At 41.3% G+C, this 26,313-nt stretch overlaps 1 protein-coding gene across 1 annotated transcript in view; it reads left to right on the top strand.

The window, feature by feature from the left end:
- Positions 1-26,313, top strand: part of CA8 (carbonic anhydrase 8) — an 85,845-nt gene that overhangs the window by 20,497 nt on the left and 39,035 nt on the right. The window contains exon 4 of the mRNA XM_044245549.1: positions 23,668-23,763. Within this exon, the coding sequence (XP_044101484.1) occupies positions 23,668-23,763 (96 nt within the window). The remainder of the gene's footprint in view (positions 1-23,667; positions 23,764-26,313) is intronic.

Here is a 26,313-nt window from a genome sequence, read left to right on the forward strand (position 1 = left end):
AAGAAAAGGGAAGGCAAGTTATCACTGATGATAACTAAAGGAAATGATTCAAAATTTGAGTGTTCAATTTTCTTTGATCAGAAAAAGGAACAAGCTGTCAATAAAATGATTATTATGATTATAATTTGGCATCCTGGACTCTTCCACGGGGCTAGTAAATTGAGCCTCATGGAAAGACAGATGGATTTAGAACTTTGTGCTGTGGCCTTTCTGTGGTCATAGTTGCAGAAAATCCCTCTCACATCCGGGTTAAAAACAACAACAACAACAAATTTTATGTTTCCTGAATTCTGATGAACACTTGCGTTTTTACTCCGTAAAAAACACAGTTCCTGCTTTGATTTAACATGTTTATTTTTTAATTTATGAAAATGTATTTAGTGTTAGAAACTGCACAGTTTATTGAATAGAAAATAAATTATAGTGTTGAACAAACAGAAATGTTCTTCTAGCTGTACCACACGATGTGCCAATCTACCATTCCACTTAGAAATAGAAGTGTAGAAGGCCAGCTCAACCTTTGAATAGTCTTTGAGCCTACCTTTGATTTTATATTTTTTAGTTTTTTTTTTTTTTTGGTAGATTATTCTTTGTTCTTTGAAGATGTGTAACATGTTTTTGGCAAACTAAATTTGAAAGAATCCTTTTTATGTATACTTTTACAATGTAATGAACATTTATAGAAAATGAAAACTTGTTTCTGTAAATGAATATGATATGTAATTAATTCATAGGAGGTTACAGACTTGCAGCTAGAAAATATTTTTAGATTGGGTTTTAACAGATCTAAATTTTACAATAGAATATATCCCTTTAATATGTCTCCTGATAGGGGCATCTGGATGGCTCAGTCGGGGAAGCTTCTAACTCTTGATTTCATCTCAGGTTCTGATCTCAGGGTTGTGAGATCCCTGTGTCAGGCTCCCTGCTAAGGCAGGGAGCTTGGTTAGGATTCTCTTTGTCTGTCTCCCTCTGTCCCTTCCCCACTCTGTAAAAAAAAATAGTCTTCAGATGAAAAATAGACTCTGATTTAAATAAGTCAAGCAGAGAGAGTCAATTATCATATGATTTCACTTACATGTGGAGCATAAGGAATAACACGGAAGACACTGAGAGATGGAGAAGGGAAGTGAGTTGGGGGAAATTGTGGGGGGAGACAAACGATGAGGGATTGTGGACTCTGAGAGACAAACTGGGGGTTTTGGAGGGAAGGGGGTGTGGGAGGTTGGGGGAGTCTGGTGATGGGTATTAAGGAGGGCACATATTGCATGGAACACTGGGTGTGGTGCATAAACAATGAATTTTGGAACACTGAAAACAAAATAAAATTAAAAAGTAAATATATAGTCTATAACTAAGTGGCCATCTTTGAAACAACTCACTTTCATCTGTTCATTCATTTGTCCGTCGGTTGTTCATCCATCCAGTCATCCATCCATCCATGCATCCTCCCATCTAATCACATGTTTCTTGGGAGTCCACTGTTCAGGCTCCGGGCTAAGTGATAGCAGATCCAACAGTGAGTGGAAAAGACAACCAGTGGGGTTTATTACAACCGAATGCAGTTTATGCGAGTCGTCTCCTCTCCTCCTTTCCCCTAAACTGATCAGTGTTTAAATCAAGTGTTTTCATGGCAGTTAAAGGGGCTTATCCCCTCTGCCCCTTCTATGCAGTATGCAGACTCTGGCTGTCAGAAGCTGATTAGAGGAGGGTTTTGAAGACACTTGTAAGAAAGCAAATACATTATTTGAGATGTAATGATTGTCAACCAGACAGTTTATAGACTCCTGTGTGAAAGGCTCTGTGTTAGGTGTAAACCCTTCTACAGGATTAATTTAACTGCAGTAAAATTAGGCTTGGTGAGACACCAGATAGGAAACTTTTAATGCTGAGGGGAAAGTTAGGAAAGGTCTAGGTCCTGGAAAGCTGCTGTAGAACCCAGGCCATTTACCAGTCCCAATGTGTGGGGGAGGGGTCAGAGTGCTTGGATTGGTGAGAATTCAGGCTGGGAAACAAAACCAGAATGGAGATCCCAGCCCTGTGACCTTGAGCAAGCAAGTAAACTTTTTTTTAAAAGATTTTATTTATTTATTTGACAGAGAGATAGAGAAAGCACAAGGAAGCAGAGCTGCAGGCAGAGGGAGAGAGAGAAGCAGTCTCTCTGCTGAGAGGCTCTTGGCTGAGGAGAGACCCTGATGCAGGGTTTGATCCCAGGACCCTGGAATCATGACCTGACCCAAAGGCAGCCGCTTAACCAACTGAGCCACCCGGACACCCCAAGCTAGTCGACTTCTTACAGCCCCAATGGTCCTATGGAAAGGGCTCAAAACTAGCTCACAGGTTGGCAAGGAATAAACCTTTTTCTATATTACAAAGGTATCATTATTCCTTTTATGTTATTCCTATGATTAGGAAGAGATGGGGGGACATCAAAGGGGCGATTACAGTTGTGATGATAAAAACCTAGTGAAAGGGAGTGAGGGGAAAACAAAAGGATTTTTTTTTTCTGGTTGTTTTTGTTTATTTTTTTTTGTTACTAACAGAATATGAATGAAGAAAAAACTTGAAGTCTTTTCGTTTTCTTTAAAACCCCTGTTCCCTTTACTTAAATATATTATATTCCATAAGTTTAGTCAATATGGTATTTCCTGAGACATTTTTTTATTATTATTACGTGTGTATATGCAGTAGAATTTATACCATCAGCTTCTTTTGTAGTGAAAATCAACTAAATATTTCCTGTGTAAGATAGTTAAGTAATGGTATGATAAAACTTCTAATCAAACAAAGAATATTAAGAGATTTTTAACTCCGTAAGACCTTAATTAGTATAAAAGCTATGTAAGTTTGTTTTGTTCTTCTATAGCTCATTGTGCTTGCTTTGTCTCTTGTTTACTCTCTCTCTCTCTCTCAAAAAAAAATAGATAAAATCTTTAAAGAAAAAAAAAGAATGACCACTTAAAATGGTGCAGTGATGTTGGTAGGATAATTGTACCTTGGCCACAGCTTTGCTGTGCTTGTATGCATTTTTTTCTTTTAGCTTCTTAGGGTGATGCACAACAAGAGCCCACTATGGAATCCTAGAGCGACATGCCAGGAGCCCTGTGGGAAACTGGAATTTTTGGTGTCTTGGTTTTCCAGGAGAGCCCCTGTTCTGTTGACCGGCACTGTCAGTCAGGAGAACTGCACTGATTGAGGCTCACCATGGTATTTGCTGTGGGACTGATGTGTAGCCATTTAAGCTCCTTCCTTTGCTGGTACATCAGGATAATACAGTTGCACCTGCCCTTATGAAACTTAGGGAGAGGCTATAAAAATTAATGGTGTAATATTGGAGGTGCCAGCCACTAAATGTCTCCTGTGGTGGTTTAAACAGAATCTGGTATTCACTGGAAGTACTTTTGTGAAGGCATTTCAAGGGAATAATTAGGTGCATTTGATGTAAATGTTGTAATTTATGACAGTATAGTTGTTTTGGGTTTTTTAAATTTTAGAAGCCTTGGATAGAAAAGAAACCCAGATTTTAAACTGTTGAACGTAAACATTAGGTATAGAAGGAAGACATTAATGCTTATAAGAGCTGACAGAGTGAAAGACAGACCCATTTTTCATCAATTAATGTTTTCACTTGGGGACCCTGAGGCAAGTATGTTCTCCAAACCCAGCTTAACACGTAGTGGAACTGATTTCTTTGGCTTCAGAGTTAAGGTAGTTGTCACGAACATTACTTGATGAGTTCTCTAAACTGTTGAGTTCTCTGAGGAGAGCCATAAACCGATCCCTTTATCCTGCCTGTGTTTTGAACAAATTAGGAAATATTAGGAAATAGGCATTATTAGAGTCATCATTACAGAGAACCAAACACCACCTATATCAGGACTAGAATGACAATGGAAACCTAGCTTAGTGTTAGAGAGAAAAGGCTCTGCCTGCTCAGTTGTAGGTAAGGTAGAGGCATGTGAGGGAGGACAGAGCTGATCCTAGTGGGGGAGGGGCCAGGTAGGGTTTAGAAAACCTGCTCTCTCAGAGCAGGTAGCTCAAATTTCAAAAGAGGAATAAAAAAGAGGAGGAGTTAGTTGAAAGAGTGTAGAGGAAGGCCAGTCCTGTTTAGGGAAAATCCCTCTTTATAGGAGCCCGGAACAAGGAAGAGGCATTTCCTCTTAACAAGATGAGTCTTCAGAATTCTCCCATGTACCTTTTAAAATTCGATGGCACTAGATGCTAGCAAGAGACCAACCATGTTTAGGAATCAGTGGAGGAAGTTCTGTTTTCTTTTATTGCAGGTTTGCTCATTTTAACCATTTGGGATCAAATCCCCTTTTTGTTTGCTGCTCCCTTGGACCAAAGACAATCACACAGTTTCCCACTTACTAGAAGGAGCTGGGAGATGGAGCGAGCAAAGATTTTGATGCATGTGGAGGATTTATTATTATTTTTTTTCTAATTTACTTGGGTGGATTTTCACCCAAATCAGCACCTTAGTGTGGGCCAGTCACTGTTGAAACCAAAGCCGTAATTGTATTTACATATATAAATAACTGTTTCCCTTTTCAAAAATGGTGAGCTGGATCCAGGGCTTAAATTATTAATCCTACTCAAAATTTGGGTCATACAGTGCTGGAACTATTTTGCAATAATTTTTAAGAACAAATGTCACTTAATCCACCCTGTCACAGAGAACAAACATTACAGATTTTTATCAGCAGGCATTGTTTCTCATTAACTTATCAGCCCTGACGTACTTTAACGGTGCTCCCAGTCTTGCTATTTTCCAGCTGAGCTAGGCCTTGCTGTGTGGGTCAGTGGCTTGGGTCTAGCATTAAGTAATATTTGTTAGCTTTTCCTCAGCTGAGCTCCAGTGGGTTACCTCCTTTGAGGTTTTCCCTTCTAGAGGCTGTCTTCCCCATGAACAAGTAAAAGGAAAACTATGACTGGATTTTGAATCTCTCAGGAAAGCAAAATGGTGGTGTGGTACATACCATTCAATTAGCAAGCATTTGTTAAGGATCTATATTTAAAGCCAAACCCTGTGAGATACACAGCACATAAGACAACAGCATTTGTGTTTAATGATTCTGTAGTATGCTTGGAAGAGGTGGAATTAACGTAAAAACATGTGAAGAGATAACAGTTGGAGGGTTAGATGTAAAACAATTTAAAACACATTCTCTGAGTCTGGCAGATATCCACCCAGGTGGCCCATAATAGCCATTTTTAAGAGGTCTGTCACCCTGTTGGGAATATGACCTCTTCCTTTTTTGTATAGGACCTTCTTCTAGACCTGGATTATTTTGCATTTATTGTCCTATATCAGCACCACACACAGCAACAAATACATAGTAGCTGCTGGACTCAGAGAAAGCTGTGGAAAAGAATGGATTTTGGAGCTGAGCCTTGACAATCTGGTAAAATAAAAACGATACGGAAAAGGAAGAGGTGGACGCAAGATGTGTCGTAAAGGACAAGCGTGATAAGGTTTGGTGAGTGATTTGAAAAGGCCAGTGTGCTGAGAAATGGAACTTGAGTAATGGAAATAGTCATGGGATAATTAATAGGAAAATGAGGGAATCAGGAAGTGAGGTACACAGTAGGGAGAGGCTGATGAATTTGGGTTAATAAATGATGCTGTTTTAACAAGCATCACTTTACTCAATTACATCGGTACTGTTATTAATCCCAGGACACTCTGAAATTAGGTTAAAAAACAGCACAAGTCGGGTTGCCGGTCCTTAAAAAGATGCAAAGGTGCTCTCTGCTGTGGGTAAGGTGAAGAGAGGAAAATATTTGAAATCCTCCTTTGCCTTCCACAGTCTGAGACTTAATGAAAGCAAGGCTGAGCTTTCTCCACACAATAGGAAAGTGCATTACACGGAGGACTGCCAGATTTTAGTTGGTGTTTATTGTTAATTGGAGTTGATTTGTTTTCTCTGGGAAATAATTTTCAGCTTTGGGATTTTAGTTTGGTGGTCTGAATGCATTGATCTTTACCGGGTAGCGTGTATTTCTGCTGTGGGTTTCCTAGGCAACACCCAGCAGAATCTCTCTTTCTGATGGTGTTTTTGAAGAGACTTTCTCTTGATATCTGTGCTCCTTGGAATTGCTACAGCTTGCGGTTGTCAGTTGCTGTTTCTGGAGTGGCTCCTCCTCCTCCCTTTCCTCTGGCCATGTTATTTTTTTTAACATAGATATCCATGCCCTGTCAGTGCCCCTGATGACTCTTAGAAGTTTCTGGATTTTGAAAATTGAAGTGGCAGAAATAAGAAGGATATTGGCTGGGAAATGCGTACATGAAGGTCCGTCAAGTTACATGGATATTTATATTTCCATAGGTCTGAGTTTTATTAGAGATTCTCTTCTGAATTCCGTGTGAAACTCTGTGCAAACAACACGGAATTTTGTTTTAGGTTGTTAGGATTGGTGTTACTGGTGTCCCTGCTCTGGTTAGCTAGAAGGCTGTGGAGAACTAGACTTTGTGCTTCTTGATTCCAGTCAAATTTGAACCTCCTCAACGGGAAGAATTAGCCTTGGTTATTTAAGTTGAGTATCAGAAACATTTTGGCTGTCTTTCTTATTGAATAAATACTGAATCCTGTGGGGACAAGGTTTGAGATGATGGCAGATGCTTTGCCTTTCTCTTCCCAGGCTTCCTGTTTGAGGGTGGGGTGGGGGAAGATAGTCAGTATAAAATGGGGCTGGCCAAATACTATAATTTGGGGTGGGTGGTAATCTTTAGTACCTACTAAACATAATGTTATGTTTGTCAAAAAGGAATAGTGCTTTTTTTTTTTAAGGTTTTATTTATTTATTTGACAGACAGAGATCACAAGTAGGCAGAGAGGTAGGCAGAGAGGCAGACAGAAGCAGGCTCCCCGCAGAGCAGGGAGCCTGATGCGGGGCTCCATCCCAGGACCCTGGGATCATGACCTGAGCCAAAGGCAGAGGCTTTAACCCACTGAGCCACCCAGGTGCCCCTGGAATAGTGCTTTTGAGCACGAGGCTTGGGAGCATTGTGTGTTGTGAAATGACATGGGGATGTCAGGAGGGAGAGGGATTTGGAGGAAGGATGTCAGGGTTACCTCAAGTCATGCTGAATTTGAGATTGGTTGAGATTTTTATGTAATTAAACTCAAAGGTAAATTCTAGGAATTTTCACATCGGAAAGTTTGATTTCTAATAGAATCTCAAATCCTGGCCTCTAGAGGGCTTTAAATAAATAAATATACACAAGTGGGTATGAAAGAATAGATGGGCAAGTTCTAGCATAGTGTCAGGTTCTGAGGAGGTAAATAGGATAGACCGGACCTTCTCCCACCTGAGGGACTTAGTCCTTGCAGTCCCTGGTCTGGAATGTGCTCCCATCAGAGGCCACACAGCCTCTCCTTGAGCACTTTTGGGTCTCTACTCAAATGTCACAGAATCAGTGAGGCTGACTTTAGCTTTCTTTCTTTCTTTTTTTTTTTTTTTTAAAGATTTTTACTTATTTATTTGACGGAAAGAGATCACAAGTAGGCAGAACAGTAAGCAGAGAGAGAGGAGGAAGCAGGTTCCCCACTGAGCAGAGAGGCCAGTGCAGGGCTGCATCCCAGGACTTTGAGATCATGTCCTGAGCCAAAGGCAGAGGCTTAGCCCACTGAGCCACCCAGGCACCCCTAACTTCAGCTTTCTTTAACCTGCTGTGTTTTTCTCCATTGTATTTCACAGTAATTCAATAATATATATAGTTACTTATGTATATATATATATATACACACACACATATATATATATGCTGTGTATACATAAACATATAATAAATATAACAGTTTTATAGTAATCTATTGTGGTTGCAGTTTAGAGGACCTAGAAATTAAGTAGCTAGAGATACATTTCCAATGGCAGGTTGCGGACAAAGAATGGAGACTTGGAGACTCTAGAAAGTCAGGATTATATTGATAATATAATCAACTTAGTCAGATGAGTGATGTATATTATGATGTATATGGGCGTTTCACCAAGGACAACAGGGATCATTATTCCACATTTCATAGTTACAGATTTTTTCGTGCACTCACGAGTTACTGAGCACCTACAATGTATGTTACAGGCGGTTGTAAGTACTAGGAACACAGCAGTGACAAAGCATGCAAAAATCACTTCCTTGCTAAAACTGTACTTTTGGTGAAATCTAATCAATTTCATTGATCAGAAAGGTCATGCTTTGGGGAAGTCATTTTCAAAAAAACTGATGGGATACAACTGGGATGATGGCCTTGATGAAGAAAAAGAAGGTAGTGTTAGAAATAGTGTAGGAAGAGAACATTCAGAGCATACCAAAAGGGTTTTGATGGCTTGTCTGGAGATCAGGTGAAAGGAGGAGTCAGTGATTCCTCTAAGATTTGAGCCTTGATAACTGGCAAAATGGTGGACCTTTTAAGAAATGTCAGAAAGGAGGACTGTTTTGGTGGGAAATCGTGGTGGGTACTTTGATAACTTCTTGGATATAGCATAGGGCGGGGCTGTTGGGGGGGGAAGTCATGGTGTATACATTGAAATGCTTTGAGTTTGTTAGCCGCCTTTCCTCCAAGTGGAAATGCCCAGGAAGGGGCTGGAAATGCAGATCTGTAACTCAGAAGAGAGGTCACTAACCAGGATAGACTGCAGCCACTGATATTATTTACTTCTGCCTCTCTTCAAATCTGGGTCTAGGTAAATGAGTTAATACAAGAGCACACTCTCTTTTGTTCAGGCAATGTCATGGGAAAACAGTTGCCGTTTTAATTTGGTATCACAGGAATATGTAATGTACCCAAGTAAGCTTAATCAGGCAGTACTTCCCCAAGGGGAAGTTATATTCTTAATCCTGGGTAATGGCTATTTTATGCCCTTAGTTTACGTATTACGATTGTAGCTATCGTAGTAGCATATGTTGTCTTCATCCACATCAATAATTAATCTGTTCTTCAACCTTCCTCTACTGCTCACCTTGGTAATAAACTAATAATAAAATCCACTGCTATTATTAAGAAATATTAATGTGAGCACAAGAGATTTAGGACTAGATTTATACTTCTGAAACTGCTGCAGTGATGATATGTTTTCTGCTCACTGATAACTGGTTTACATTTTTCATGTCTTTATTTTTCAGGGTATTAAAAATGATGATACAGAAAATGCCTCTCAGACTATTTTTGTCAGAGCAAAAAGCTCCATCAACTTTTGTGTATTCTTAGAACTTTATCTTCAGGAAATGTTCCATTTTGTCCACCCAAAGTCCAAATGTGAATAGTAAAAAATTTTTCTTCTATTTATTAAGTTATTCTAGCATATTCTGCATTGAAGAGATTGGATGTAAGAAACCAACAGAGTACTTTGGTTTAGTATCCTCTGTCTCTTGGCAAGGAGTGCCTTGGTTTCAGGCTAGTAATAGGAAACACAACTGAGAAACGATCAGATACTTTCCTTCCGCATTACGTCCCAATGAGCAGTTCTGGGTTGGATAATTCAACAGCTAAGCCGTATTTCTAAGTGCCAGTTACTTTGTTTTTCTGGTAAATCATTTTAGAAGTTGGGCTTTGCACCTTGGTTTGCTCACTCATGGTTGCAAGATGGCATATCACGTCTCTAAGTGTCACATCCTCACAAATTAATGATTAAAAGTTGTATTTTCTTTCATTAAAAAATCATTTTATGGAAATAAAATTTACATGTCATAAAATTCACCCATTTAAAGCGTACAGATCAATGGCTTGAGTGTATTTACAGTGTCATAAGCCTCTATCATGATCTAGATTTAGAACACTTCCATCACTCCAAGAAGTAAATTACTCCCCGTCCCCTACCCCCACACCCCCACACCCCTTGCCCTAGGCAGCTGATAATCTGCTTTCTGTCTCTGCGGACTTTCCGATTCTAGACATGTCATGCAGATGGAGCCACGCGAAGTTTTCAAGGTTCCTTTATCCATCTCATAGCCTGTATCAGTCCTTTGTGACTTTGACTGGAGAAAGTGTTCCACTGTATGGGTAAACCATGTGCAGTTTATTCGCCAGTTGATGGACTTAGTTTGTTTCCACTTTCTGGCTGTTTTGAGTAATGTAGCTATAAACTTTTGAGTACAAGGTTTTGTGCCGACAGGTTTTCATTTCTCTTGGGCATGTACTTAGGTGTGGGACTACTGGGTTATGTAGTAGCTCTGGGTTTAACATTTTAGGAATTGCTCATTTTTTTCCAAAGGGGCTGTATCCTTTTACTAGTCCCATCAGGATTTTATGAGGGTATCCCATGTCCTGGTCAACACTTGTTATTGTCTGTCTTTTTGTGTAACCATTTAAGTGGGTTTGAAGTAATACCTCACTGTGGTTTCATTTGCTTTTCCTTGATAATTAGTGATATTGGGCATCATTTCATGTGGCTCTTGGCCATCTGTCTGCATTATATTTTCATTTTGGTGAAGGTGTTGCTTGATGTCCAAAACTTTTTGATATGGATGAAATTTCATTTATCAAATTTTTTCTCTTACTGGTTGTGTTTTTGGTGCCATCTCTATTTTTTACAGCTAAGACATTTTTATAGGTAAATAATACATGCAGTGCCCAAATCACAAATAGTTCATTGAATTTTCAGAACATACCTATGAAAAACTAACACTCAGATTAATAAATAGAAATAACCAGCAGCCCAGAAGCTGTCTTCATGGTGACTCCAAGGTTAACTGTGATCTTGACTCCCAGCATCATAGATAATAAGTTTTGCCTGGCTTGGAATTTTATATAAATTGACTCATGAGGCAGTTGTTCTTCTGTGTCTTACATTTTTAAAATCCTGCATTATGTTCAGAGAGATTTCTACACTCTGGTGTGTACTTTCTGTTTGCTTACTTTACTCTCAGATAGAGTATATCATTACATGAAGTTTCCACAGTATGGTTTTCTACTGTTGATAAACATTTAGATTACATTCGGAATGTGGTCTGTTAGGATAGAGCTTCTGTGAATATTATAGCCTTCTGGTGTGCATGCACCTAGAAGGGTAGGCTGGGTTGTAGGAAAGGCATAGTTCAGCTATAGCGGAGGCTGCCAAGCGATTAACCAAATTGCCGTAATCCATGCTATTACCAGTTTTAGGAATCCCAGAAGTCTTCCTCATCCCTACCAGCCAGCAGAATTTCCCTCATGTATCGTTGTCCAGAATTTCTGTACATGCAAGTTCCTGAAACAGTCATTTCAAGGTCAAGGACAAGGCTGTAATTCTTAGCTTAATCAAGTTCACCCTGTGGGGCTGAGGAGGGGCCTAGCCTTCCCATAAGCACTTGGGCTTGTGATCCATAAATGTCACTGAAGTTCTCTCTGCATGGAGGGAAGGGGAGGGAAAGGATGGCAAGTGGAAGTCAGCTGTGTCTGCTGAAAGTAGGAACATCCAGACAGACCAGTTAGATGTTGACCAAAAAAGTGGCTTTTTGCTCCACAAGATATCTCTTCTGGAATTATTTTCAAAATTGAACAGGCCTTTGAGTTTCAGGTGCTCAATAAATATTTTCTATAGTGATTATGCTTTCCTCATTTTTAAAAAAAGATATTTACTTATTCATTTGACAGAGAGATCACACATAGGCAGAGAGAGAGAGGGAAGCAGGCTCCCCATTGAGCAGAGAGCCCGTTGCAGGGCTTGATGCCGGGCTTGATCCCAGGACCCTGGGATCATGACCTGAGCCGAAAGCAGAGGCTTAACCCACTGAGCCACCAGGTGCCCCTGGTAGCGAGTCCTCCGTCTTCTCTTTGTCACAAGGCCTTATGGAAAATGTGTGGAGGAGTGCTCACTATGAGGTAGTCACCATTTTCCCACAGAAACAGGGTTTTCATTAAATTTTCATTCCTGTTTAAGGCTTAACCTCAAATTAATTAAAAATCTCACACACATTGTTCTACAAAAGCAGAGGTAATAAAGTAACTGTACACCTGTAGAATAATTTGTTAGCAAAATTATTTTCTGAGTTACATTACTGTCGAGCAAGGAGGTGTCCTTGCTTTTCTGAGGGGCCCATCTCTAGGACTATATAGATGCACAAAACTAGTTTTACTCACTGCTGTATTTCAGTGCTCTATAACAAATAGGTTTCTTATACTGAAGACTTATGGAAAAAAATAATTGTTTCAATTAGAATTTCTATCATTTTTTTGAGAGTGGTTTTGGATGGCCAGGATGATAAAGGCATTGAGTAGTCCGGTAGTTTGACTACCATGAGGGCGGACCAGGGGGAAAAAATGACACAAAACAGAGACTCTGGTCAGTCTTGGAGAGTCCAAGATGTCTATCCCATCGGTAGACAAATTCAAGGCCTAGATAAGGGTCTCCTTTCCTAATCAGTGTGCCCACTTCTGCCCTCTGAACACAGAGCACTGTGGTTATTGGTGATGATTGATTTTGGACTAGGTACCAGGTGTAATCATTTCGTTTCAGAAATGTTTTTCCCCTAAGTCAGCGTGAGCTGCACAACATTGAAGTGCGTTGCCATATAAACGTAGGTTAAATTTCCTATCTGAATTGTTGTGCTTTTTCTGGTTCACACCCATTCATGCCTTTCCTGTTCCTAGTTTGACCTCTTTTTACCGGAGCTGTTTTGGGAGAAGTTCCATCTCAGTTAAGCAAAGTGATACTTTACCTTGTCACAGCATTGAAAAGAAACTTGGACTCCATGTTTGAGGTCATTTGTAGGTGAAAACCCAGTTTTCTAGAAGGCTCTTTAAAATAATGTGATTCGTATTTGGCTCCCTGTGGCGTTGCTCCTCTGATAGTAGGAGAGGCTCACACAGATTTCAGGGAAACGTGGTCCCCTTCGGTTAGCACTGGAAGTGATGTGGTGTACGGTGAGCTTGCTTGAAGAATGGGTCTTTGTGCAGCTCTCTTGAGCAACAAGTGAGTTGGATTAGTTTGTTATGACTTTAAAGTAAATTACAAAACTTACGTAAATAAGGAAGTACTTTGTGGGAAAAGCATAGGTGAGGATTTTTGCAGAGCTGTTTGTCTCCAGGAGTAGGGCAGTCTTCCATTTTCATAGTTGTAGAGCCGGGGGAAATTCCTCTCTTGGCGGGGGAATGTTTTGGTGAAAGTCTGTGACATGCGATTCTATGTATACATTTATTTCTTTAGCCCATTTAGAGTTCACTCTTCTCAGGGTATCCCGAAGATACAAGATTTTCTTTTTTTAATGTTGGAATGTTTTATGTCTGTTGCATTATCTCATGTCCATGGAGTTAATGCAAAATTCATTTTCCTGCAGTCCTCAGAGAATTGCAGAGCCAAGCGTTAAGGCTTCTAAAGACCATCCATGTGCCAGGCATATGCCATATCTTATTTAATCATTAAAATATCCCTTAGAGGTAGATGTTATGTGTATTTTTCAGCTGACTAATCTGGTCAAGAGGTTTTAAATAAGTTGCCCCAGGTACATCCGTAATGGCTGAGACTCAGACCAAGTACCATTCTTTTCCCTCTACAATATATGCCTTCTCATATTTCTACTAAAATGGTTCTGATTTTTGCTCTAGATAATTGCAATTCACAAAGTAAAAGTGAAAGCCTCCGAGTGTGCTGTGTTAACAGACAAGTACCTTTACAGGAACAGCGAGGATTAAAAGGGATTTTCTTTTAACTTTTTTTTTTTTTTTCAGATAAATGTATTTTATTGTGAATGGTAGTATTTTAAATACTATAATTAGATTTAAAATATGTTTCCTGAAAATTAGGTTAAGAGGCAATGTATTAGGTATATCAGGTTGGAATATGAAAATTGACAGAGGTATTTTACAGAGAAATGGAATTGTGTTGAATTTTAAGCCCAATTAAAATTGTTTTATGCACATTCTTATTGCTAAAGAGAGCTTCTTACTGTAATTGTTATCACCAACATATGTGAAACAGTTTATTTATAATAAAGCTGGCACACTTTCAGAGATTATAGGAAGACATCTTCTAGTGCCGTGTGTATTAAGAGTGTGCACTGTACCCTGGCGACAATAAGAAGCCTTAGATGAGCTTTCCTGAGGAGGGTGACATCATCACATTTGCACCATATACCTGCAAGGTGGGGATGAATTTGAAATGCCAGCTTTGGAGGTTAGTTAAGAGACCTGGACCATAATTCCAGCAATAGGTTATAGATAGCTTAAACCAAGGAATTGCTCATGGGGATAAATCAAGTGGATGGATTTGGGAGATTTTAAGGAGGTAGAAAATGGCAGAACACAGCTCTTGAGTTTTGGAAGGGAAGAAGATGATGAAAGAGATTTCTGGTTTGGGTCCCTTAACAGAGCTAGGAACGAAGGTGGGGGGAGCTCTGAGGAGTGCAGGAGGCACTTCAATGACGAAACACTGATTCTGAAATATTTCAGTAAGCAGTTTAGTAAAGGGGTCTAGACTCAGGACGGATTTTAGTGAAAGATGTTGATTTTGGAATCATGGGCATCTAGATGGCCGGTGACGCCCTGGGAGTGTAGAGGATCCCCCAACAACAATATGCTCAATGGGAAGAGAAGAGGCCAGAGGACGTCTATCCTAGCTCTCCCCCTCCCTGTTCATCACGTGCTTTCCTTCATGGATTAACCTGTGAGTTTGCAACTCTGGTAGAAGCGATCCAGCTTTCTATAATGGAAAATTTAGTCCTTCCCTTTAACCTTGAGGAAAATAAATAGATGAGTTCAGCAGCAAAACGAGAAAATAACCAAAAGGAGGGTAGATGAGCTTACCTTTGTTTTCCAAGACTTTGAATACAATTTTCATACATTACCTTCCTTTTTGCCCCTCCTACTTCTCCCCACTCTCACTGGCTCTAGCCAGCACTTCCGTTGATATTTTCCAGGAGCATTCCATGTCCTATCTCTTGCCCTTGTAAGGGCCTTAAATGTTAGAGTATGATCCGTCCTTCGCAGCAGAGACTCCTAGAGCTCCAGTAATTTCCCAGGGAGCTCAGAGGGAGTAAGTGTTCATTCACAGCAGGTGTGTGCCTTTGTACCATGTGTTGTTGGCATCAGGCACAGCCCGGCTGGATTACAGCCATTTCTTGATGTGTACACCCGTCCTTCTTTCTCCCTGGTTTTTCTTGTCTCGAGGGAGAACGTAGTTTGCACTGTGGGAACAATCATGCTGCAAAAGCTACCCAGATCAGTCTTCGGCTCTCCCTCCTTGGAGGGCAGAGCTGCCATTGAAGGGTGGAGCCCAGCTGCCTAGGCCATCTCCTGGCTTTGTCCCTTGTTAGCTGTGTGACCCTAGGCATTCCCTTCTTATCAAGATGGGGTGTTGGTGGCGGTGTCAGCATCTGTTATTAGGAAGAGGATAGTGAGGATTGAAGTGAAGTCAAGTTTGTAGTGAGCGGCTCCTGGTGGAGAATGTCACACATCAGAGCACATTAAATAACTAAAGAGACACCCAAAGCAGCCCCATAATTTACTTTGCAACCGACCCTTTTCACTGCTCTTTTTATTCCATTGAATTAGAAGTTTTATATTTTTTATTTGTTCATATCCTATATTATAAAAAGATCTGAAGGGTGCCTGGGTGGCTCAGTTGGTTAGGCGACTGCCTTCGGCTCAGGTCATGATCCCGGAGTTCCAGGATCGAGTCCCACATCAGGCTCCCAGCTCCATGGGGAGTCTGCTTCTCCCTCTCATGTTCTCTCTCACTCTCTCTCTCCCTCAAATAAATATTTGAAAAAAAAAAAAAAAAAGAAGATTTGAGGTCTTTGTGTTTCCAGTGTTGAAAGCAGTGAGCACTAAAACCCAGGTATTCCTGGTGCTCTGTAAATGTTTTGTTGAATGCTGCCATCATTTCAGAACTCTTTTCTTTTTTCTTAAACTTTTTTTTTAAAAAAGATTTTATTTTATTTATTTGACAAAGAGATATCACAAGTAGGCAGAGAGGCAGGCAGAGAGAGAGAGAGAGGAGGAAGCAGGCTCCCTGCTGAGCAGAGAGCCCGATGCGGGACTCGATCCCAGTACCCTGAGACCATGAACTGAGCCGAAGGCAGTGGCCCAACCCACTGAGCCACCCAGGCGCCCCTTCAGAACTCTTTTCTAATGTGTTTTTTATTTGGGGACAGTGGGGCAAGAATACACACAGTACTTAGTGATTCACCATACAGAGCAAACAGATGCAGTCTATAAATGACCCATTCTGTAACATCAAGACCCCGTGACACCCCTTAGCTGCCTTTATTTTACAGAATAACAAATGAAATATAAAAAGTTTTGGTTATGGCAAGTTAATTGCAGCCCATAATGCACAATTCACATTTTCTTTTTTCTTTTTATTTTTTTAATAAAATAAGAGGGGATTAAGAAACAAGATGGGGGATATTTCTTGGAAAGCAAAGAGGCCAATGTGAAAGAATTTGTTTTAATTGTTTTTGATCTTGCATTAAATAGAAATTAATTTAAAATGATGTGTTTGTTTTTCTTTGATTCATGACTGCTCCCAAAGGCTTTTCCAGCCTTTCCTAGTGAATTTCCTGAACGAAGCTTCTGTTTTTGAGAGAAGAGCCCTAACAGTACTAAGATGCCCTCTTTGAAGAGGATAGCAACATCAAAGCAAACAAAAGGAAATTAGCATTCAATGACGAGGTCATTCTGCTCTGAAAAAAGATCTTTTTAGAAATTTCAGAGAACTCAGGTGCCTTTTGAATCGACAATTCCGAACCCTAAGAACACTATAAATAGCTTTTGATATTAATATATTAATAGATGAAGTTGCTCTGAAATGTTTTACCAGACCCTCTTATTTTTCTTCTACCTGTGTTAGAGGATACATAATTAAGTTTAGGCAAACATAACAAGGAAGTGACAGTCAGAGATAGAATTTCAAATAATTTATTTTCCATTTCATGCTTTACAGCGCTTTGTCACTATTCTATCTGTCTGCACCTTGGATGTCCTTCTCTGCATAGTAGCTGCATAATTTATTGACAGTGACATCTTCAAGTGCAGCCGCACCTGAAAACGATACACACTAAATCCCAGTTTATCTGCAGATGAATGGCCGCCTCTTCCAGGGAGGAGGAGATCTGCAGAGAGGGACTGTTCTCTCTGCTCTTCTGCACTTAATTATCGCTCTCACTCCGTTACTCAAAACAGTTCACTTCGTTTCGCGTTCTTTTTAAAAATTTGAATACTTCCCGTCTCCTTTGTTTCAACCCTCTCAGCAGAAGTGTAGCTGAGACGTTATCTTTTCTTTTCCTTTTTCTCATTTCATTACTCTTCCCGAGTGCTTTGAAAATGGGTGTTTTGGAGTGTGAGGGAGCAGGGGGACGTGACATTCTTGGCTTCCCAAACTCAGAATCTAGTGGGAGATGGGGCTGCCACGCTCCATCGTTGAATTTCTCTGGGACGAAGGGAAGCAGTTAAGCAAAATCAGGACACAGAAACCAGGGTGGCCCCGCTCAGAGGAGAGTTCTCGGTGACCAAAACCATTTTTGGCAGGAAAATGGTTTTCGGGGGCAATTGCATGTGAGTTCATAGGTGCACTGAATACTGCTGATTTATCAAAACTTTCAGTGGCTTGGGATTCTCTTAGGCTTTACCCTTGCCCGTTGAAAGAATAGATGAAAAGAACACTAAAAGCAAAGGTGACTTAAACTCGAGTGTATAGTTTCTCTTTATTAAAAAAAAAAAATCACTTAGCCCTTACTTATAGTTAGTTACCTTTTGATTTGTTTTCTGATACTCCCTGCCCACCTTCTTGGATGAGTGGCCTTGCCCTGCTGGTTTTATCCTAATGTCTTCACGTTCTGCCTCTGTGGCTTTCATTCTATTGCCTGTGCCTTCTCATTTATCTTTAAAAAGAAATAAATCCCATATCTCTTCCTCTCCTCATTTTCTTCTGTTTTGTTGTATCTTTGTAGCAGAGCCTGGACACTGTTGATCACAGCTTCTTCTAGAAGGATTTTTCTCTTCTGTCCATCAGGACTTTGGAATTTTCTGCATTTCCTCCCGCATATTTGATGCTCCCCTTTTCTCATCTCACTGTTTCTGAAAGCTCAGTCTTTTCCCTTCTGTCACTCTTTTTTGTGACTGGATGCATGGGTGAGCGGACTCTGTAAAGCTCTCTCTAGACATCTAAGGCTATCTGTAGTCCACAACTCAGCCTGTCTTCTTAATGCAGTTCTCATTCTGCATCGCTCACTCATGGGAGATCAGTTGGACTGTTGTCATGTAACTTTCAACTCTTCTCTACAAGTGAACTCATCTTACTTTTGGGAAGTGATACAGGCTGGAAAACCCAGTTATCTCTTTTCCTTTGTATCTATTGGTTCAAGCTGTATCTGTTTCCATCTCCTGTCATGTCCGTCCTCAGTCTGTCTGTCTCTCTGTCAAACGCCTGTTGAGGCCCAGGAGAACAGGTAGAGTTTAGGTAAGTCTCAGGACAAGACGGGGTGTGGCATTCTAAATGAGTGGAACATAAAAATGGGGAGGCTGTTGTGAACCGTCAGGAGTCTCACTTGGTTTGAGTATTTTGGAGATAGTTGGGATGGGGAAGGATGAGGTTAGAGAAATTTAATCTTGTGTGGGCAGGAAATAAGGCAAAGTAGGCATTTTTGAACAGAGGAAATGTGAAAGCTGCAAGAAATAGAGCTTTATAATGCAAACAATTAGGAGCCAGGAAAGGCGTTGGTGAGTTGGAGATAAAGGGGTTGTTCAGGGGGGTCAAGGTCTCAAACCCAGGAGGTTGGGGCTCCGTGGTGAAGCCGGTAAGAGGGCACCTTTGAAGGGAGCTGACGTGGATCCTAGCGATACTGAACTTAAACTGACATGAAGTTCTTTGAAAGGAATTGGCCATCAAGCATGTGAGGATAGGATGAGACTTCACAGAATTTGTGTGAATGAGTGCACCTGGCTGGAGAAAGAAGTCTGTGAGTCATAAGTGCCTTTTTAGCCTTCACTGCCTTTTCCATTCCTCATGATTCATTCTTTTGTACTTTAATGCTGTCGTGTTATTTATGTTAATAATAAACCTCATTTATCTTGAAGATAGCTTTCTGTTAGGCTGCCACGAAATCTTCAAACTTATTTTTCTCAGTGACAAATAAGTGATTATAAGGCAATGGCTTGTCACAGTTTCATAACTTTGGACAAATTTATCTATCGCTGTGAGTTAAGTACATTAAGATGAACGTTTCACGGGTACTAATGGCAGAGCGGCGTAATCATTTGCAGGAAATTTGAATTTGTGAACCCTACAGCAAAAGCTCCAAGATTTTCTCTGAAACTGTAAAAGGATGCTTTACAGTTGTTATTGTAGGGTCAGGTTTTTTTTTTGTTTGTTTGTTTGTTTTTGTTTTTTTTAATAGGAAGGAATGATGGTCATGATGTGGATAAGAGGAATAATGGCTCTCTGCTTTCTTATTTCTCCATAATATGAACATTGTGCTTTTTTTTTTTTTTTAATTTATCTGACAGGGAGGGGCACAGCGAGAGAGGGAACACAAGCAGGGGGGATGGGGGAGGGAGAAGCAGACTCCCTGCTGAGCAGGGAGGGCTCCATCCCAGGACCCTGGGATCATGACCTGAGCTGAAGGCAGATGCTTAACAACTGAGCCAGGCAGTCGCCCCAATATGTACATACATACCTCACAGGAGGTCACATACCTTGAGGTCTTGTGGTTGGGGGATGGAGGGGGTTGGGGGAAGAACAGTAAGTGAGAAAAGCTTTGGCTTCGATAGAGAAAACCACTGTCTTCTACTCAGACATACCCAGGTTGGGAAAACCTTGCGTCTTTTGAGGGGGAGTCCCTGAAGGGAGAGTGAAGAATTGCCCTGTTGTTTCTGTTGAAGAGTTCTCTCTTTTTTCAGCTACTGTTGTTGGTAGCCATAGTGGGAGTTGGGGTTCAAGGGGCAAGAGGCAGGCCCTATGCTACTTGCTGTGCTATGTGCTCAGGCTCCGGAAGGCCTTGGTGAGGCAGAGCCCTGCCCCCAGTCATCTTGGGTCCCATGGACCCTGACAGAGTGAGTGGGAGCATTAGGAGTCCAGGCGGCCCTTGTGGGGAAGGTGCTGTCTCTCCCCCAGACTCCTCAGCCACAGTCAGGGTCATTTAGACGCTCAGGTTTGATTCTCAAGTAAGCCACTCTCCACTCTGAAAATTCATCCCTCTCCTTCCTGGCCTTTGCTGCCTGCATATGATTAAGGCTAATGAGCACGATCGTGCCCAGGGAGAGAAATGGAGGGATCAAGAGAGTCCTTGGGCGGGCAGGGAGAGGGGTGAAGAAGCCAAGCTGGGAAGACACCGCTCTCCTTGTGTCACGGAGCCCGACGCTCAGACGAGTCAGTGATTTAAGTTCACAGAGCTAGAGAGCTGTGAACTGAACCAAGACTCTAAGACTTGATTGCTGGCGCACAGACCTTTTGTGAGAGCATGTTGCTGCTCAGAATTTATCCATAGGGTTGCAGAAGTGTCTGGCGTCCCCGCCTCTGTGCTCTGTAGTCTTCTCCACGGGCCAGACACACCCCAGAGCCTGCGTCTACCGTTCAGCTTTGAAGTGAGCTTCCTAGCTTCCACTTCCCAGTTCCCTCAACTGATAACAGCGTCTGCTTGGACCTCTGCAACAGCCTCCCTTTGACTGGACGGGCCGTTTCATCATTTTCTAAGCCAGGTTCTTCGTGTCCCACGCCTTTCCCTTCAAACTCCGCTGTCCCTCCGCAGGTCTTGGAGCACATACCCTCACTGTTGTTCATATTCAGGAATAAATACACGTGCTCATATGTATTTGATCTAGGTCTGTCTTTTTCTGTGTATGTAATTATTTTGTGAGGCATAGGGAAGCTGAAATTTTAAAAGAGGACAAAAATAAATGAGCAGAAGTTCTGGTATGTATTTTCTGATCCTCTGTGAATTGTTTTGTCCCTCCGTGCCCCTTCCCCACAGCAACCCTGCTTGGGCTTAGGAGAGGAAATTACAAACACTGTCATTTTAATTGTCAGAGTCCTTTGTCTTTATCCCTGTGGCTACTCGTCTTGTTCATATTTAAACCTCCGTTTGTCTCCATACTTCCTGCTTGTTCACTTGTTTGTACAACCTGTGTATCGGTCAGGGTTCTCCAGAGTAACAAAATATATATTGAGAATACATATCTGAGACAGAGAGAGAGGGCAAGGGAGAAACTAAGATTTGTTTTAAGGAACTGGCTCATGAGATCACAGGAACTGGCAAGTCCAAAATCTGCAGGGCTGGTCAGAGATTGGAAACTGGGGTAGAGTTTGTATGTTATAACCTGGAGGAGGGAGTATTTGTTCTTCTTCAGAGGATCTCAGTCTTTGCTCCCAAGCCTTCCCTGAATTAGATGAAGCTTACCATTATGGGGATTAATCCACTTACTAAAAGTCTACTGATTGAAGCGTTATCACATCTTTAAAAAGCACCTTCACAGCAACATCAGCAACTTCTAGACTTTTTTTTTTTTTGTTTAAATTTATTTGTCATAGACAGCGAGTGAGCACACAAGCAGGGGGTGCAGCAGGCAGACCAGGCAGAAGGAGAAGCAGGCTTGCTGGGAGCCTAATGTGAGGCTTGATCCCAGAACCCTGGGAATCATCATGACTTGAGCTGAAGGCAGACCCTTAACCCACTGAGCCATCCCAGGACCCCAGGATCATGACTTGAGCCGAAGGCAGATGCTTAACCAGCTGAGCCAGCCAGACGCCCCTCACTTTGCTTAATTTTAAATTAATTTCTTTTCTGTGTTCCAGGAACTCACCTATGATACTATGTTATATTTAGTTCTCATGTCTTTTTAGGTCCCTTTGTCACTGACATATTTTCAGGTTTTCTTGTTTCTGTTGACCTTGCCTGTTCTGAGGAGTACAAAAGATATTTTGTATCAGGTCAAGTATTTTGTAGACTGTCCCTCTGCTGGAATCCGTGTGATGTTTTCTTCATGATTAGATGGGGTTATGGGCTATGGGGTGGGGGGCAGGCCATGGGGGTAACGTGTCATTTGTACCACATCCTGTCAACGGCTCACGCTGATGACTGGAGCTGCTGACCTTGCCCCTCTGGCCTGGGGAGCGTTTGCCTGGTTTCTTCACTGTAAACTCACTCCCTGAAACAAAGTCACTGTGTGCAGTGTCTGCTTATGGCGTGGGTACCCTCAATTTTTTAAATGCAGAAGACCACCAAGCAGGTGTGGAAGATCAGGTGTGAGTAAACAGTGTTGCTGAGTTCTAAGGAGTGGCAAGGCGAAACACAAAAAGAAACCAGGGTTTTGGGGGGACTTGTTTTATTTTAGAAAAAAATACCCCATAATGTTGCTATGAGAAGTAAGAAAAACGTTGATTTGAACTTTGTGATTTGTCGAATAAAAATAGATTTCAACCTTGGGCCTTCTTTGTTTGTTTAATTAAGGTAGTCGGTTCTTATCTGTACACTGTACACTTATCTGTACCACTGGGACTCCATGCTATTGTTGCAGCCAGAAGAGGAAAGATTAAAATTGGTCTGTCTTTCATTATTAATTGAAACGTTATGGAGCATTGTTTTCTCAAAGGCAGTGCCTTGACAGTTGCATGTACTGGCAGTCATGGTCTATGTTGGCTTTTCATAGCCTGTCCTAGCTTGGCCTTGAATGTGGTCTTTTTCTAGGTTCCGGCTTCTATTGCAGGTAGAGGACTTCATTGCCTCCCTCTAGCGGTCAGTTTAATAATCTCGCATTCTAGTAGGACAAATTCAGCTGTAGAAAAAGCAAATCAGTGCCTATTCTCAATGATAACGTACCTTCACATTTTAATATGGATGCTAAAATGACCTGGTGATTGAATTTTAGCTCTGTCCTTTTAGATTCGAACTGATTTTTAAACGAGGCAGTGTTTTAACGTGGTAAGTAATTATAACTTGATTAAAAGCTGTAGTGATGAAGATAGCATTCTCGGCAGAAGGTTGACCTAGCTACTGTTTTCCTAAGGACTTCAGTGGGCATTTGATTTGAACGAGGGAATTGAATTTGGCTTCTTGCCAGTGTTTTATCAGTGCTGTAGGAGCAAGTGCATGTTCTAGATAAACTTGAAAGCCACAAAGCTTTATGAAGCTAGGAGTGAGGGAGTCCCTCTAGAGTACGGTTTGTCATTCCTTCACAGATAAAACTTTATCTCTGGTGCAGGAAATGGCCTTCTTTTAGAGCTCTCCATCAACATTCATTACATTACCATGACTTGAGGAAGACACTGCATTATAGGGTGCTCTCTCTGTATATCCTTGGAGAGTTGAAATAATTTACCAGAATTTGAGGCTGGCTTTGTCGTGGTTCTGATGGAAATACCAGGTGACCCAGTATGTGATTTTATGGGTACTGATCCCTGGAACGAGTGCTGGTGTTTGTGCCCAGACCCGGGATTTTGTCCTCTCGAAAACCAGAGGGATCAGCTTTTATGAAAGGCAAGGTGACTAAATCAGTGAGCCTTCTGCCGGTCTCCTTAGATGTACTCCTGATGAGGATTAAAGCGGATCTCAAGAGTCTGCAATCCACTGAGCATTGACAGCTGTTTGGAAATGAGAACCTGGATTCCAGCAGTGGTGTGTGTGTGTCTATTTGGGACACTTCTGTTGCATGTGTTACCACAGAGACGTAACAGACCTCATTAAGGAGAAATTGATCTGTCCTTGTGGTTCTCACTAGAAATGCATTAATAACGAGACGACCTGTCTTGTTTCCCTAGCTGCATCTGATCCACTGGAACTCCACCCTGTTTGGCAGTATCGACGAGGCCGTGGGGAAGCCACACGGCATTGCCATCATTGCTTTGTTTGTTCAGGTAAATGGTCTCCTGCTGTGACTGTTCTGTTGTTCAGAGATTCTTATTTTTGATTCCTTGGCAGAGTATTTTGTACTCTCAGTTTTATTACTTCTTAAAATCCTGTGCAAAGAACACAACTGATTTGAGAAGAGGACCCCTGATTCTGCTGGCTCACGAGAGAGCAGCCATATTTAAGGGTAGCAAATGGTTCATTTAGTCTGTAGACATTTTCTTCTAACTGGGCTTCAGGGACTTTGGAGAAATGATGTTGAAAATGTCTCCTGAAGGCAGAATGCATTTTATTAATGAAAAAGAATTTTAGAAAATGTTTTTGGACCCTGGTGCTTGCTGTGAAATCGAAGGAAAATCAATAATGTAATCATGTAGTAGACTCTTTTAGCTCTTTGTTATTAATAATTTTTACTCCAAGATGATTTGAAGTGTCTGATCGAAAACACTGATAAAATAAGACTGGTGAAGATCTTGGTGGATATAGTCAATATAGAGTTTAGATTTGAGCTCTGTAGTGGGCAAAGGATATTAAATTATGTGAAATATAAAAAACAGACTGCCTACTTTCAAAAGTAAAAATTTAATCTAGTCCCCCACCCCCTGCCGTGAGTCTTTTTAACTTTGTCTTGTCTGTGGGATGTCCTAAAAGATGAAGAGGTAGAAGAGACCCTGCTTTCTCCTTCCCCATCCTACAGAATGGTCCTACAAGGGCCAGAGAGGTCGGTCACAGATCGTAGTCACACACAGATTTAGTGTCACCGTCAAGACCGGAAACCATTGCTGTAACTGCAGTTCCGTGTGGTTCTGGGCTCTCCTTTTGGAGAACGTGAGACTAGAGCAGTCATATGAGAACAGTGATTGTCAGTAACTTAATTTTTCAAAGAAAGTGGGGCCTTTGCAAACCTGCTTTTTTGGTGTCGTCTATATTTCAATAGTAATATTAAGCACAGCAGTTTTCCTTTATAAATTTCTCTCTCAGGTATTTGTCTATTGACAGAAAGGTTTTACCTTTTAATATTTTAAAATCAGTATCTTGAAAATAGGACACCTGTCACAGAATTTAAAAGCAAATACCCAGAGTTTTAAATGAACCTTCTTACTCTTTACTTCATGGCTTCTTATTTTTTTTATAGGCAAGGGCCTATTTTATAACTGCATTGTATAAGCAGAATAAAATCACGTTATCAAGACACTGATAAAAATGTTTTGATGATTTCTAGTGTACTAAAGTAGTAACTATTGAAGTCTACGTTTGTAACCTGAAAAAATTAATAAAGTGCCCAAATTTGAGAAGTTGAGGCAATAGAAGTAGAAGGCAATGTCTTGTTATTAAAAAATAAGAATGAAATAAAATAAAACAAATAACTGAACAGTCATATCAAGTGGAGAAGTAAGCATGTTCGTTTCATCTCTGGAGTTGGTGTTCATTAAGTATTTGTGAATAGAATTGAATATGAGAATATTATCACTTACTTATCCTTAGCATAGGTCAGGTGGCATAGGGTGATAGAGCACTAGGCTGAAAGCCAGGGCTCTGGGAACCAGCATCAGTATTCCAGGAAGAAGCTCATGGTTGTAGGCCTCGGGGAAGCTTACAAGCACGTGCACCTGTTCTAACGTTCCCTGAGTTTGCTGGGAGGAGCCATTCTGGTTATCTAGGAGAGAGTCAACTTACAGAAAGTCTGAGAGCGGAATCTCATGGAAGAAAGAAGGACTGATGAGGAGTGTCCACTGAAGTGGAGACGAGAGGGACTGAAGTCCATCTGGGGCTCTCACACTTCTGCAGGAGGAGTGGGAGAATGGGAGGCGGGGGGGAGCAGGGAGGAGGCAGGGGAGGAGGCAGGGGCGGTGAGCATAGGTTTCCCTTTCAAGAAGCTTGGCTCAAGAAAAGAAAAACAGATGGGGGTAATAACTCGTGCTGATGTATAGGAAAGTTCTCTTTGTCTCATTTCAAGATCTGCGATCTGCCTATATGTTTATTCTGAGCAAAAAGCATGAGTGCAGATGCAGAGTTTAAAAATACTGGAGAAAAAAGTGATAACTTGATATATAAGAGTTCTGGAGGAGACAAGAAGATGCTGGATGGAGAGCGTTTGTGGGTAGACTAACCTCGGAAATGAGGGGGCATCCACACTTTAACCAGAGCAGAGCAGGAAGAGAGAGTGGGTAGAAACGGGATGGATTTAAATGTGAAGAAAGGCATGAAGTTAGAGGGGCTCATGCCTGATGACCTTCATCATCTCCGAGACACATGAAGTGGAATTATTTCTAAAGCAAGGGAAGCATGGGTGTAGAGTTGGGTTTTGAAATAGCCCAGAGGAGAGTGGTAACAGACGTGACAGTCAGTGTGGAAGACCCGCTTGAGACTGAACATCATAGATGGTGCAGGACGAGATCTTGTGGCTTGTTTCTCTATCCAAGTAGAAGAGTAGAAGACTTCTTGAGAATTGTTGCATTGATCTCTTGCAGAGCAGATGGCATAGGACGACATAGGGATGAGAGAATGGAGGATGGCTAGAAGGGTGTCAGGAAGGGAAAGCGACAAAGCCAGTGTAC

Source organism: Neovison vison, chromosome 4 (genome assembly GCF_020171115.1).
Source record: "Neovison vison isolate M4711 chromosome 4, ASM_NN_V1, whole genome shotgun sequence".
NCBI classification, from domain to species: domain Eukaryota; kingdom Metazoa; phylum Chordata; class Mammalia; order Carnivora; family Mustelidae; genus Neogale; species Neogale vison.